At 40.2% G+C, this 16,514-nt stretch overlaps 1 protein-coding gene across 1 annotated transcript; it reads left to right on the forward strand.

The window, feature by feature from the left end:
* The first annotated feature begins 3,943 nt into the window (after positions 1 to 3,943).
* LOC147457844 (uncharacterized) lies at positions 3,944 to 15,827 on the forward strand. The gene is made up of 9 exons (XM_086513370.1): positions 3,944 to 4,159; positions 4,318 to 4,449; positions 10,491 to 10,535; positions 10,870 to 10,959; positions 11,053 to 11,116; positions 11,193 to 11,261; positions 11,587 to 11,713; positions 12,426 to 12,543; positions 15,768 to 15,827. Exons 1-9 carry the CDS (start codon positions 3,944 to 3,946, stop codon positions 15,825 to 15,827), a joined length of 921 nt encoding a protein of 306 aa, XP_086369496.1.
* Positions 15,828 to 16,514: the final 687 nt, after the last annotated feature.

A 16,514-nucleotide genomic window follows, 5' to 3' on the forward strand; every position in this document is an offset into this window, starting at 1 on the left:
TTTCCATGTAGGTGTAAGATCTATATGATTAATTATCAAATAGACTTTCCTCAAGAATGGGTTCTACGATTGTCAACATCCCCTGATTCACACTCTCTTCTGTGGAAATGTGGCTAAACTAGTCTCCTACAATAGGGTTTCTACTCTAACATAGCCTGCTTGATTACAAATACATCAAGAAAACACTATTGCGGAACCTTGGCCTATTACCTCTTTGGTTGCTCTCACATCCTCAAATCGGAATTACTTCACCCCACACATTCTAGCCCTTGCAATTTGTAGGAAAAACACTCGGTGGCTATGAGTTTACAACCGCTCTGCTAGTCGAAATCTAGTATAAACACAATTTATCGTGCTTTTGGTAAAAAATTCAATTTTGCTTATAGAATCCTCAATTCAAGTCCAAGTTTAATTTTAAAAAAACCAGTAGGCTCCTTATGAGTGTTTTAGCTATGGTGTGAGTCTTGTATCAGTTTGTGACAACAGTCCTGACAAAGAAACATGGATTGCGATCCATGTACCTTTATGGTAGAATTTGATGGAACTGACACACACCTTGCCCTTGGTACCCTGACTCTAGATATATGATTTTTGTGTGGTTTGGATTAGTTTCTTGGGGCGGTCACTTTTTAGAATGTGTATGATATCACGTGAGTTAACCGGAGAGGGTTATTAAAAGACCAAAATGTATAAAAATGTATACATACAGAGCGGGGTGGGGGTTTTTTAAATAGGCTCATAGTGTAAGTATAGTATGTATATTGGGGTATTATTAATTACCTCTTGAACGTACGTGATATAGGTCGTCTTGGTGGATTTTGGTCTTAAGGTGTTTTTGTCTCTTTTGACCCATGTTTTGAATGCTTTTGGCTATCTAGCTTTGGAAAATATTGTCCACACTGACCTCTTCTATAGGCTGGTATAATTTTTGTCCAGAAACTTAAAAAAGGTACATGGATTGCAATCCATGTTCCATCGTATGTGAACTTGGAATTTGGCCTACTAGTTATTTATTTTTTCAATAGCCTACCCCCGAAAACCTTTTGGATTTAAATCTCTTTTTGCCAATCAAAAGTGATTTTTTGTGTCTACTTTGCAGCTTTTGACTAGTTTTTTATTTTTTGCTTCTTCGATCAACTTTTTTAACTTTTTTTTGATGTTCTTTTTGGAAAAAGTCTCTATTATCTACTGCTCAAATATCAGTCAAAATTATGCCAAGGTACATGGATCGAGATTCATGTTTCACATCATTTTGTTATGAAACTTGGTCAGCTAGTTGTCTATGCCCTATAGATGCTAATTTTAAAGGCTTTTGGAGTTTGGATCATTAAAAGTTTAAAAGCCCCAAATTTTGGTCAAGTTTCTAAGCTTTTAAGGTTTTGTCTAATTTCATTGTTTTGAGTGTGTCTTTGGTGTCAACTTGACCCCAAATTTTGATTCCTGTTGCCTGGAAGTAATCTTTGTCAAATGGTTCCAGTTTCCTCTCAAACAGTGTACATGGATCGCGATCCATGTTCCTTCACAAAACTGGATGAAATGTGAGGGGCATGCCATGGACCAAGCCGTGTATAGAGCTAGAAGCCAACATCTGTTGTTTTGACGAAGTGTTAGTGACGTTATCATGGACCTTGTTGAAAAGAGCGAGAAGCAAGAACATAGCGCTGCCATTGCACCTTGCGTTCAATAGCAAGCAACATTGCTAAAAAAAAAGCAACATCTTAGCTCGCTTTCAATAGTTAATAATGACCTCGCACATTCCTTAATAAGAAGGACGACATCAAATAAAGCCAAAGGATAAAGCCACTTGGCTGAATCTTAACCATAAAATGGATCTTAATGCAATGCTACACATTGACCCAAAAAAAACAGTGCTACCACTGCACCTCGCGTTCAGTAGCAAGCAATAGCCCTCCTATCATAAAAAAGAAACATCTCTACTTGCTTTTAGTAATCAATAATGACCTCGCATATTGCTTTATAAGAAGGATAACATCGATGAATTCCAAGCTGTGTATAGAGCTAGAAACCAACATTTGGTTAAATGACAAAGTGTTAGCAAGTTTATCATGGACCTTGTTCAAAAGAGTGAGAAGCAAAAACACAGTGTTGCCATTGCACCTCTGCTCAGTAGCAAGCAGCATCGCTAAAAAAAGCAACATCCCACCCTGTTTTCAATAATTAATAATGGCCTCGCGTATTCCTTTATAAGAAGAACGATGTCAATGTGTTCTAAGGTCTATACAAAGCTAGAAGCTGACGAGTGGTGTTAACTGAGCCGACATCGGCTGATAGTAGCTACTAGTGACTACACATCAGGGAAAAATACAAAGACGTAGTAATGATTAAACCTATTTTTCATATTTTCCCAAAATGGCCATGTATTGTAATTTTTCAATTTATTTCAAGCCATTGTTATAATTGTAATGTGTTACGAGCTCAATGAGAGTTCCAAGTTGTAAAGAACACGTCAAATCTATCTTGTAGATAATAAGCACGATTTTGGAAAGTGGTCCAAAGTGGGATTTGAGGGTTCACACATGTGTCTTTAGATGTTGTCTACCCGCCCTAGAAGTTTCATCTTGTTTAGACTTTGTTTGCTTGGTGAATCGACAAAATTTGATTGCAGTATTGTAGTTAGCATTTTCTGCCTCACATGCAGTTGAGTGTAGCTTTAAGTAAATAGGGATTGAGTGAATTTTTCAAGAGACTGGTGAAATTTCATTGCCGGCATGAACTAGTGGGGTGGACTCTATCCCATGATATGACATTTATGTTCATGGTTCTCACTGTCACTACAAAAAGATAACGAGGCTTGATATTCAAAGAGCCCCACATTTTGGTGTTGTTGCTGGGGATGAGGTGACGTAAACTAGGGAAAAATATCACTAATGAGTAGCATTGTCCAAAACTTCCTCTAGGTTCACCTAGAGTACCAAAACCAACTTTTAGAAACTTCATAGTCTAGGTGTGTCACTTCGGTTGTGTAGAGGTGTCTTGGAAGTAGTTGTACTCGTTGAGAACCTTTAGGCTTAGATAAGGTTTTTTTCAAGTGGTTGATAGCTTGGACTATTTTAGAGTCTGAGGGTGGACGCACTATTCAAGCAAAAAACAAAGAAATACCAGTGTTGTTAGCCAAAAGATAGTGGACACTTTCCACTATCTTTTGGCTAATTTGATTAGGAGTAGGATAAGTAGGAATCGAGAAAGTTTTTTGATCTATCTTGCTCTCTGAATTGACATCACTGAAGTTTCTTGCGAGATAAGTTAAGTTCAAAGCTTCAAAATAGCATTTTTGGTCATCACTAATCTTGGGAAAGCTATAGCAACCTGCGGGTAAGTCAATAATCAACTTTCAAGAAAATTTTCAAAGTTCGATTAAAATTCAGCTTACCCTTGTGATACACTATGAAAATCTCAAAACGTTTACCGCGATCCTGTATCGCATTTTGGAGAGAGAGAGAGAGAGAGAGAGTCCAAATGGGATGGCCAAGAAGAGAGGGAGGTGGGGGGACATTTTTTTGTATTTCAAATATTATCCACCTATATTATCACTTATATTACAACATGTTTTGTAGTGATTAATGCCGCTATAATTGCCGCGCTTATTACTGAAACCCCTCGTCTTCTACCTACACCCTGTAAGCTCTAAATCCACAAACTCTAACAAATTTGGAGTTGATTTGTAGAAGTTATGAGCTCCCCACTAAACCGAAATGTGGGGAGAGATTCCATTTATAAGACGGAGTTGTCACATCAAAAAATGGAATCTTCTAGAATATAAGAAATGTGATGGCATGCAATATATCAATGGATAGATCTCAATGAGTACATTCTAAAACCAAAAGGTTCGACAAGTTTTGATTTCATCTGTAAAAATGTGACTGTGCGTTCGTTTTGGACAAGAGAGAGGAATACGAAATAGCTCATTGATGATGCGGTGGAGATGGCACTTGATGCTGTATGGAAACAATGTGGTAATATTTTTCAAGGGCACAATCTGGAGGGTCTCCTTGCATACTATGAAGTAGAGATGAAGATTCAAGGAGTTCTAGAAGTCCCAAACATCATTGGTGAACATGACCGAAATGAGTTGAGGTGGGAGGTGCAAATGGAGAATTCAGAGCAGATGATGAAGCTTATGGAAACATTAACTTCCAAAGTATTTGATAAAAATCTAGTAGTTCAAGATTTTTGAAGATGCTTGAATTGGTACAAGGATGTCTGCTCAAAGTGAAATCCATGAAGAAGAAAGAGCAGATTGATGATGCGGTGGAGATGGCACTTGATGCTGTATGGGAACAATGTGGTATTTTTCAGGGGCACAATCAAAAGGTTCTCTTTGCATGCCATAAAGAAAAGTTAAAGAGCCAAGGAGTTCTAGAAGACCGGATGATTGACGCTTTTGAAGAATTTGTGAGCTCTGAGTTTAGAGATGAGGTTCGAGAGCTGGTAGATTAATGATTAAAGGTTCGAGAGTTTAGTGATTAATGCCGCTATAATTGCCGCGCTTATTACTGAACCCCACTTTAGCACTTAAACATTCAAATTTTGGTGTTTCCCTCTATTTTGGTTGTGAATAAAAATGAAAGAACATTATTTAAAATTTCAAAAAATGAAAGTAAATGTTATTAAAACATGAAACAATGGCTATGTGGATAAACATGAAACTACGAAGAGGAAGCTCCATCCTAGAGTTATGCATGCGCCTCCATGTAAAGCAAGCAATGTTAGAGTTGAGAAACCAAACATGGATGACATCTTCTGTCGAGGCATGGACATTACTTTCTCAAACTTTGCATTTGCCCATGGGAGCGACCTTCATAGAATTCATCCATCATGTTTTGGATTGGCTCTCACAAATTGAGGCAGCCGATTCTTCCCATTTTAGCAAAACACAAGCTTGGAGAAGACGAAGGAAGCTCAAGGCACACAAAAGAGAGTGTGTTACTTAGTGTGCAATGGAAAGATAGATAGCCCTTGAGTGATGGGCGTATATACAATGCTCGGGGGGAAAAAACATCCTAAAGAGGGAAAAAATGCCCCAGTGGCCCTAGTGTGTTCACACACATCACTACCACATGATTAAAGGGAAGTGCCATGCCCTGAGGACATGATCAGTCCACAAAGGGAAGTAAGCCCAAAGCTTTGTGAAAAGCTTCAAGATTCTCACGAGATGATGCATTTGTGAAAAGATCTGCAAGTTTGTCCTGTGTTGGCACATAAGTCAAGATGATCTCTCCTGCTGAGAGCCTCTCCCTGACATAGTGGTAATGCACCTCAATGTGCTTTGTGCGAGCATGAAAAATTGGGTTCCTCACAACTGCCAATGCCCTCAGACTGTCAGTGTAGATAGTGTTGGTAGTGTCCTGTCCAACACCCAAATCAGCCATAAAGCGTCTGAGCCATACACACTCAACCGTAGCTGTGAAGAATGCCTTGTACTCAGCCTCACAACTCAAAGTGGCCACGGTAGGTTGCTTCTTTCTCAACCATGATATACATGAATTGCCAAGCATGAAACAAAAACCACTTGTGGTGAAGCAATACCACCATCACACTGCTTAAACAGTATACCCAAGTAATGATGCAACAGGCCCAAATCTTTCATCTTGAAAGTAGCATTCAAATCAGCCTTAAATTCAGCAATATGTCTCTCATTTGGTCCAATGATCAGAAATCATCAACATAAAGGACGACAATGAGAAGTGCATCACCCTCACGCTTTATATACGATGTGCTTTCTGTTGGACTGTTACGGAAGTGTCATTTGACCAAATGAGTGTTAGCTTTCTCATACCAAGCAGGAGGAGATTTCTTCAACCCATACAAAGCCTTCTTACACCTGCACACTTTGTCCTCTTGTCCGTTTATGACAAAACCGCGAGGTTGCGTTACATAAACTTCCTCAAATATGTCACCATTTAAGAAAGCAGTAACAATGTCTCATTGATGTACATCCCAACCAAAATGAGTTGCCAATGCACAGAGAAAACCCACAGTAATCATACGACAAGTGGGAGAAAAAGTCTCTTCATAATCTATGCCTTTTTGTTGTGCATAACCCTTTGCAACAAGTCGAGCCTTATGGCGATTGATCTCACCATTTGGCTTGCGTTTCAACTTGTAAACCCACTTTGTATTAATGTCCTTTTTACCAGGAGGCAAATCACATAAAGTCCATGTGTCATTTTCTATAAGTGCATCATATTCTGATTGCATGGCAGCCATCCAATTTTCTGAATTCTGTGCTTCATCAAAAGACAGAGGCTCCTCAACATCATGTAAGCTAGACACAACCAAAGCATAACAATCTGATGCATAAGATGCATGGCAAGAGCCTGAACGAGTACGACTAGACAAAGGTGCGTCCAATTTACTGCCACGCAAAGTGTGCACCAGCCATTTTGGCATACATCTAGCCTGCTCATTTTCATCCCTTTCCTCATCAAGTACATCATGTACATCTGCATCATTAATCTGTAACATTTTCAGAAACCCTCATAGGCTGTACATTTGCCTCATTGGAACTTACATTCGTATTTCCACCACCCGAAAAGAGGCAACAAAGTGTCATAAATGTCCTGTGAGCTTACATTACTGTCTCTAGTAGATGACCACAAGGGCTGAACAGAATCTTCCACAAACACTACATCCCGTGAAACCAGAATACGTTTTGTTTGTGGATGATGCAACCTGTAACCTTTGCTTTCAACACTATCACCAACAAAAATACATTTGACAGCCTTACCATCCAGTTTTCGTATGCTCTTTTTTTATTAAGATCACCCAACAAAACTTTGCAGATATTCTGTGCGACAAGGTTTGCAACCACATATTATGTTCTTGCCACCTTGCAAGAAGTGAAGCCTGCATTGATTGAAACAATAGCTAATAGACGCTGGGATACATGGCTCAGCAAGTATCCTAGCTACCAAGAGGCAGCTGCAAGGCGTGTACAACCAAATATCGTATGTATCTAAAGACAACACCAAGTCATTTAGTGGTCAATGCAAAACCAAACCACAATATGCATACATCAAAATCTTTGTTGTGCATAACCCTTTGTAACAAGTCGAGCCTTATGGCGATCGATCTCACTATCCGGCTTGCGTTCAACTTGTAAACCCACTTCGTACTAATGGCCTTTTTGCCAGGAGGCAAATCACATAAAGTCCATGTGTCATTTTCTACAAGTGCATCATATTCTGATTGCATGGAAACCATCCAATTTTTTGAATTCTGTGCTTCATCAAAAGACAGAGGCTCCTCAACATCATGTAAGCTAGACACAACCAAAGCATAACAATCTAATGCATAAGATGCATGGCAAGAGCCTGAACGAGTACGACTAGACAAAGGTGCGTCCAATTTACTGTTACGCAAAGTGTGCACAAGCCATTTTGGCATACCTCTAGCCTGCTCATTTTCATCCCTTTCCTCATCAAGTACATCATGTACATCTGCATCAGTAATAGGCTGATCTGTAACATTTTCAGAAACCCTCATAGGCTATACATTTGCCTCATTGGAACCTTACATTCGTATTTCCACCACCCGAAAAGAGGCAACAAAGTGTCATAAATGTCCTGTGAGCTTACATTACTGTCTCTAGTAGATGACCACAAGGGATGAACAGAATCTTCCACAAACAGTACATCTCATGAAACCAGAATAAATTTTGTTTGCGGATGATACAACCTGTAACCTTTGCTTTCAACACTATAACCAACAAAAATACATTTGATAGCCTTACTGAGATCATGAACTGTACATCTGTCATCCACAAATTTGACTACAAGTCCAAGTTTAGCAAGTGCGGATACAGATAAGAGATTCTTCTTGACACTAGCAAGGTAAGTGTCCATATCATCTTCCTCATGCATAATCTTTGACTCTAACTCTTTACGCAGCAAAGCAATTTTAGCCTCATTGTGACTTGCATAAAGACCAACCAAAATATCCCAAGACTGTTTTACAGATTTTGCTGAACTGATGTAAGGAACAATGGTGTGCTTTACAGACAACGCAACCGTAGTGTTGTGTTTGTGGCTCCTTAATAAGTTGTTTTTGATGTTATTGTGGCTCATGAGGTTTCTCTTGTATTTCATTGAAAAATCCTTTCAGTTTTAAACATGCTATTCCACACATCCACATTATATTTTAGAGGTTCTTGCCATCAATTTGATGCCCAAGTAGATCTACCTCAATTCTCCTTTGTACATGCAAACTTCAAGCTACTCATCTAGACCTCGTCTACAAATGTGGGGACTAAACCATTAGTTCATTTTTGTGTCACGCTCAAATTAGGATCTAGAGCATTATTCAAAAGCTTCATTACTTCGTTAGCATAGGAGGTAAAGCTGCAGCACTGCGCTCTCATTAACCCATGTGGCTACTCTATAAAAGAAAAAAACCACTGCGATGAAAAGATCTAAAAAAACTATGACTACGCCGTCAAAAGCTATCAACTGCCAAGTGAATAAAATAAAAAAAGAATTATGCATTGCTCTCAGCAGTAATGCGATCTTCTCCACAAGCAGTTCGAAGTTTGCAGGTTCTTAGAAGCAGCCCGGAGTGTTGTCTGCGGGTTTGTCTCTGGCCACTGTTTGTGTGTGTGTGTGTGTGTGTGTGTGTGTGTGTGTGTGTGTGTGAGAGAGAGAGAGAGAGAGAGAGAGAGAGAGAGAGAGAGAGAGAGAGAGAGAGAGAGAGAGAGAGAGAGAAGGCTATGAAGCTAGTAGCATCTTTTGTATCTGGCCACTGTTTGTGTGTGTGTGTGTGTGTGTGTGTGTGTGTGTGTGTGTGTGTGTGTGTGTGAGAGAGAGAGAGAGAGAGAGAGAGAGAGAGAGAGAGAGAGAGAGAGAGAGAGAGAGAGAGAGAGAGAGAGAGAGAAGGCTATGAAGCTAGTAGCATCTTTTGCTCTCAGCAACAATTCGATCTTCAAATATTATTGGACATCAATCGTGGACCAAAATCTTGCTAGTGTTTTTTGAGTCCAAGCTATTAAGAAAAGGGTTAACGTATGGTGTCACATGTGGTGGATATGTGGCCTTTGGCCTATGTCACAACACATTGGTATGTACCATCTTTAGTTACCTAGCATTCCAATCAACATATAGTAATTAGCATGTGACCATGTAACAACATAATTTTCCCTTTTGGTCAAATCTTGTAATCAAATATTCCGAGAGACCACATCCGACATTGGAAGAGACCACATCTGAGATTGCTTGTTAAGAGTAGCTTGTATCCCATTGCCTTGCTACAAATCATTTTATTTACATAAATGTCAGACACTATGCACCTTCCTTCTAGCCCCTTCAGAGGCTATCCTACAATGCATCTTGTCCAAAAGAGGACATTCTAGATAGAAAACTTGTGAGCAAATCCTATGATTTCAATAGAGTCCTCATCTCCTCATATGTGAACATGGAAAGGAGGCTATAGTGCAATTGGTGGGCGGTGATGGGTTGATAGCAAAATTCTTATATATATATACAAATGATTTCAATATCCAAGGAGGTTGGGTCCAATGGCACTCAATATGATAAGTTTGGGCCAATTGAACGTGATAAGTTTGGACATAGTGTGAGAAGCTGCAATGTGAGGCAATTGATATACATCACTACATCCAATTAGAGCCAATTGTGAGCAAGAAAAGAAATCCATGATTTGAGATTCGAAGGGAAGGTTTGTTTCTTGAGCATTGCCATAGTAGATATGTATGCTGAATTTCGTGCTCTTTGATTGGGAGCAAGGTTCTAGGGAGGCTTCCTAGATGTATAAATAGTTACATCACATTTGTCATTGTCCAATATACTATGAGATACGAGGCCGCTTTCACTGTCTACTCAGAGAGGGAATTGGAGCGCTGGCTAGAGTTATGAGATATCAGGATCAGAGATGCCTCGGGTTGTTTTTGCTAGACTTGTGTAGACTTTGGGAGAGTTGCTTGAGGAGACCAGACAGAGGGATACATTCACAGAAGGAGATCACTCACTTCTTTAGAGCAAGGAATCAACAGCCACATGAGCATGCCTCATGGAGGCTCCATTAGAGGATCAATACTATTATAGCACGATATGGGAGACTTCTAGTACGACTATTTACAGAGGCTGAGATTCACGAAGCTCTTCAATGACCGATGCAATACTTCCTCCTCGGACAACGCCCGATGCGGGGCATCCTCGGACATTGACAAGGATGATGATGATTTTAGTGTGATAATTTAGTCTTTCATTTTCCTTTATTTTATTTTTGTACCCAGACATTGGATTCATTCCACAAGGATTGAATCTCATAGGTCGTTTAATATAACATTTCATTTCATTTCATTTCTCTCTCTATCCTATCTCCAGCTGTAATCAAGGCACGAAACGTGTTGCCAATTAACTCAGACATGGCGCCCTCGCCTGCTCCCCGAAGTTGCTAGCCCTTGCTGAATATCGCACGGCTCTCTAGTGCATTCCCCCGCCTTGCGTCATTTCCTGCAGACAAAACATTGCAGGATCCCTTTGAATCAGCTCTTTCTTGAGGGCGTGGCACCATTGAAACTGCAGGCGAGGAGCAGAGGCCCCGCAATTGCAAAGGTGGACACGATAACAAGGATAGTGGAGGCGGTAGAGAGAGGGGCGTCATTTATAAGCAGCATGAGCAGGCGTCCGCGAGCTTGTGCCGGTGCTCTAGCTTATATAGGCAATGATCAGGCCAAGATCTCGGCTCACTTGGCGACTTGGACGCTAAATGCGATGGGTTTGAAACTGTTGTTAAATGTCTTAGTTGCCGCGAGCTGTACTATGGGAACAGCGTTGGCAGCACCTCCCCTCACCATCACCACCACCACCACCACCACCAATTCTTCCAGCTCTTAAGCGTCAGCTTGCTCCATGCAAGTTCAAAGTCCAAAAGCCTAATGGAAAGTTCGTTGGAGAGTTGGAGATTGGTTTGAAGTTCTTCCCTAAGGTTTGGCAAAGCTTTCGTTACTATTACTGACTATCCTTCAAATACAAGTAGTAGAAGTAGGGGCTTTGCCACAAGCATGTGGGTACTTTGCAGGTTCATCATGGAGTCTTGGAGATCCATTTGATAGAAGCCCATGGTCTCATAGTTTTGGTAAGTGGTGTGTTCTGTCAACGTGGAAGATGCCATGTCTGGGGCTTAGAATTACTCCTAATCGAGCATTTTTCATTCTGCAGCTGGAAAATTAGACCCTTATGCTGTCATCTATTGCCATAAGGAGCATCAAAAGAGCCGTGTCATTGAAGGTATGGATGTCACCTTCTTACGACCAACTTTACAGAAATGATCTAGCATATGTTATCTTCACTTTTGAGTTCTGCAAATGGGTTTCAATTATCGAGGCCAAAGCATGAATGTTATTGTTTGATTACCATTAATCTTTATTCTGTCTCAATTTATAGAGGCAAAATCTTGACGTTGAGCTCTGCAAATGGGTTTCAATTGTAGAGGCTAAAGCATGAATGTTATGTGATCAGCATTGACCTTCATTCTGTTTTTCTTGTACAGAGGCAAAAGCATGGATGGTATTGATCAATTAACAATTGGGATTTTTTTGGTTTTCTTGAATAGGTAAGCAAGGAGAAACTGTGTGGGATGATAATTTCTCTTTCCAAGTGGACAACGATGTGACCGATGCCTTAATCGAGATCTTTGACAAGGATGATTTTCAGGATGATGATCCTCTTGGCACTGTTGTGTAAGTAGACAAGATGACAAGACTTTTAAGTGGGATCCATTGGATTTGTATGGAGATGGGGGGTGGGATGCATGTAAGTTATGCACTTCGAATGCATGGTGTCTTCATGTGGATGCTTTTGTAATCCTGAGTGCTGCCTCAGATTGTTGCTGGTTTGTATCTCTTTGTGGGAGAGAGGTTATGACTACATGTTTTTATTAATCCCAATTCCGAGGGTTTCACCAGTAATAATGATGGGATGTCACCTGCACGAATGAAAGGGTTTTTTTTTAAAACCCCTAAATGCAGAACCATTCTTTGTAAAATGCACCTTTCCTCCTTTGTATAACCCAAAGGTATCTAGTATATATCAAGAGCTTGGGTAGCCAAGGGCTACCTAAAAAATGGTAGGGTGGAGAATCGTAGGCTTACCCACCTGTGGTCTCACATGCATTTTTGCAGTCTTTACCATCTATTGTTATGTGAGTGCACACATTAGCACGTTGGCCTCTATGAGTGCACACATTAGCACGTTGTCTTGTGTGAGTGCACACATCAGCACGTTGTCCATGCATTAGTGTGCACATGCCTGTGCATCCTTTACCATCTATTGCTCTGAATGTGCACACATTAGTACTTAGTCCACACATTTATGTGTGGGTAACTTGTGTATGTAATGAAGTATGAATATTGAAACTGCCCTGAAGTCATTGGATATGGTGGAATTTTGCAGAATTCCATTGCATAAAGTATTTGTAAGTGGGCATTTACCTCCTTCAAAGTACAAGGTGTTGGGTTCCAAGGGACAACCACAAGGCGAAGTGAACGTGGCAATCAAGTTCTCGCCCACGGTATCTCACATGCTTTAAAAAAATCGAACTCCTTTTTTTGTAGAAAAGCGTGTGAAACTAGCTCTTGTACTATGTGTGAAGACTTGGTAGCCTAGCTTCTAATAGAAGGCATGATGATTGTACGATTTGAAAAGATTGGCTATTTTTCTTTAAAGGATGTAGAAGTAGCCAATGATAAAGACAGATAGTTATATGATGGACTTTGTAAGAATTTTTGAAAGACATCTATATGAAAATGATCATTTTTAGTTTTCTATTTAATCTTTATCTCTTTTAGTCAAAAAGTATGTGCTAATCTGTATATGATCTGTTAAATTGATTATTCATGTGAATTATTGTAATACAACTACATACATAGCATTTTGTGGCTACAACCATGTAGGAGAAAGAAGAATTTCTTACTACATGGTTAGTTAAAACTCCCATATAGCGATAATATTATGGCTACAGCTATCTAGGAGAATCCGAGACAAACTAGTAAGAAATTATTGCTATATGGTTACTTAAAACGCCTATATAGCTATAATATTATGGTTACAACCATATAGGAGTATTCTCATTATTACATGTTTGCACTCTTACTAGATATGTGTATTCAATCTAGTAATTTGCCTAGTAATTTTTTTTTTTGGCTATATAGAAATGCGTCCAAAGCTCCTTGTGGAGCATCCCGTTGGAAGCTCAGTCTAGGCATTGACAAAGAAAAAGTTCTTGCCCTTCATGCACTATTTACTTGGTAAGCCACTATTTACTTCCTAAGTTAGTGGTCTTTTTTTCAAAGAAAGCCAAAGGATAAAGCCACTTGGCTTAATCTGAACCATAACATGGAACTTAATCCAATGCTGCACATTGACCCCAAAAAAAAACAAGGCTTGTTGGGGATGCGGCTAGGGAGGATAAAGCCAGAGGATTATAATCCCTTAACCTTAACAACTTCTGGATGTTCTTGGATCATCTCTCCAAGTACTATCAAAAGTCTAGTCTGAATTTGGCAAAGCATTAAGAACAGTCTGCACAAGGGGACTGTCAGAAATGACCAACGAGAATATCCGAAGCATGTTTTGTAGATTTTGATGAGTAAATGTGAGGATTAATAGTGCATTTCATAGACAACAGAATAAATGTATGAGCATGCACATCTTTTACATGCCAACGAGCTTGCTCAGCCATAGGTAAAACAGCTCTGGTAGCAACAATCTTGCCACCAAAACTTGCAAACAGACACAAAGCAAAAGACTTTGACGACACCTTAAATGCTTAAAATTGACAATTAGAATGGTTTAAGATGCGAAATGATTAGCCAAAGTGGAATTCGAATACAAATGTTTGTCATTAATGAATTAATAGAGTTAAGAGAGTTTAAAGCTCTCGAATTCGATCGAGACTACAAATTTTCCACTTATGCCTGCCATTAAAGATTTTTGAAGCTAATTAGGAAGGAAGTATCTAGCAAAAATTCCTTGCATGATGCCCTTGTATTTCCCAAATATAGTAGAGAGAGGTTATCCTCTCTCCTTCTTGCCTTACAGTTCCAATTGCTATAAACACCTCTTCCCTTCATTGTTTACCCTCATGCTGACATGCCGTTATTACTTCCTTATCCACCGAAGTCAAAAGAAACCGTGCTTGTTTGAAACCCTCAAGGTCAAGAGAGCTTCTTTGTCCATGGCCCTCTTTGAGAATAAGATACCCGCCTTGCTTTTTCTGCGTCCTCCTCACTCCCTTTTACCCTTGGTCCCTTGGCAAGCTTATTGACCTTGCTATCTTCAATCAAGACTGAGGGCCAGAGAGAGACCTTCCCCGGATTCCTTATGCTTGCAGAGAGAGAGAGAGAGAGAGAGAGAGAGAGAGAGAGAGAGAGAGAGAGAGAGAGAGAGAGAGAGAGAGAGAGAGAGAGAGAGAGAGAGAGAGAGAGAGAGAGAGAGAGAGATACTTATTTTTTGTGAGACCTTGCTTCGAACTTCTTGTCTTCATTCCCCTCGTCTGAGCTCTCCCTTGCCGAGCCCTTTAACATTGGGCGGCCACACCTTTTGAGGGCATAGGCGGGCAGCCATTTCCCTTGGTTTTATGGGGCACCGCATTTGGCATGCACTTCGACTTAAGCAAAGCATTGTGAGAGGCATTCTCTATGCATCTGGTGAAAACGGCTCAGTGCTTGCTTGCCACAAGAATGCAAACCTTGCAACAGTGAGAACATTTTCAATGATGACATTTTGGCAAGAAGCCGTCAAGAACATCTTGTGCATATGTAAGGGTACCACATTTGCTATACACCCTCACCAATATGCTCAAGTAGCCTAGCTCCCTGTGTATCATTACTTCTTTTAGGCATATAATTTTAGTCCATTCAGAAGCGCACTTCAAGAGACTTTGTCTCGCGAGATACACACACTTTGTATCTAGTTAAAATAGCCCAGGACCTTGCCATAGCTATGCTGGGCATATCTTCCAATCAAAACATTGCAAGAGAGGACCTTCGAACTAAAAACCCATCAAGAAATTGTTGTGCTTTTGCGAGGGTACCACTTTTTTATTAATTACAAACAGAAACATCGCCAAACACAACACATTTGTCATACATTCTGACCAAAGCACCAATGACCGTCACATTAGGCTTGCATGTCGACCACCATACCAGTGAGCACAATTATGGCAGCATACCCCACTTTCGATGCACTGCATTGAGATGGCATTCTGGACGAGATGCTCCTTGACCGCTTAATGCCCTATTAAGTGCAGCGCAGTACAAAACCTGGTCGAAGTTCAAAATCACTAGATCGCACACTGACTGAGGCGACCAAACCGATACGGAACCGGCCCTTGATGAAACTTAAACTACTAATATCTTGGCAACCAGAGCTCCGATTGCCGATCTGAAAAGACTGATGCTCTCCACAAAGTGAGCACTTCTGGCCCATGCATTCACTTCATCCCTGATCCCTCATATGCAGTTGTCCAATCCGCTACAACTTTGCAATCGACTCAAACTTCAAACTGACATAACGTGCTCACGGTGGCTCCAATTGATGAAGCATAAAGAGAGGCTCGTAGAGAATCTTGAGCACTACAGTTCTAACCCATAAGATTCCATTTTTAGTCATCTCATACATACCCACTTTTAGTATAAAAAAGCCGTTTTTGGCCCCTTAAAGCCGCATCTGACATACTTTAGCATTAAACTTGGTCTGTTAACAAGCCCTGATCACTGCTTAATATATGTGTAGGCTTCAGAGAAGCTTAGCTTGCATTTCTTTGCTCTTTTTTCCATCATGGAAGTGGAATGACACGACATGCACCCCCTCTGAACCTTCACATCCTCCGGCATGTGCCAACCATCTTTCCCTTTAATTTGCATCATCAAAAGCTTCATCAGACACATCGTCGGATGCATAGATATCATCATCATTCCTTGGGTGTTGATCTAAGATTTGATCCTCAAAATTAAACTCACCTTCCCGTTTCTTCAATAGTTTGATCCTTTTCCCTGCACAATAGGCACTCTAAGCTCAGTGCCATCGAGCTCACATAATTTATATGTTGCATTGTCATAAACATGAAACACAACATATGGTCTAAACCACCGCTTGACCATCTTTCGCATAGCATTGGTTTTCCAAGCGACTGTCATAAACAAGTACCCAATCTCCACTTTGATAGCATAAGGCCGTAGCCTATGATTCTCATTAAATGCTGGTTTATTCTTCAACCTCGCCTCCTTGAGATTTTCTTTGGCCTACTCAATATATTCTTGATGCCTCTCAAGTTGGTGAATACGTAAAGCAAGCAAATATTCCGTAGACATATTCACTTCCCATGGCATTATAATCCAAGACATAACTGCCCCCTCTGTAGGCATAATAGGTTTTTGTCCATGCATCAATTCAAATGCCATATAACCTGTAAACTATGCGTAGTGCAATCAGCCCATAAAGCAAAAGGTAGTAGATTAGGCCAATCACCAATATGTCCTT

This window comes from Adiantum capillus-veneris, chromosome 5 (genome assembly GCF_014529385.1).
Source record: "Adiantum capillus-veneris isolate H3 chromosome 5, ASM1452938v2, whole genome shotgun sequence".
In the NCBI taxonomy this organism is placed as follows: domain Eukaryota; kingdom Viridiplantae; phylum Streptophyta; class Polypodiopsida; order Polypodiales; family Pteridaceae; genus Adiantum; species Adiantum capillus-veneris.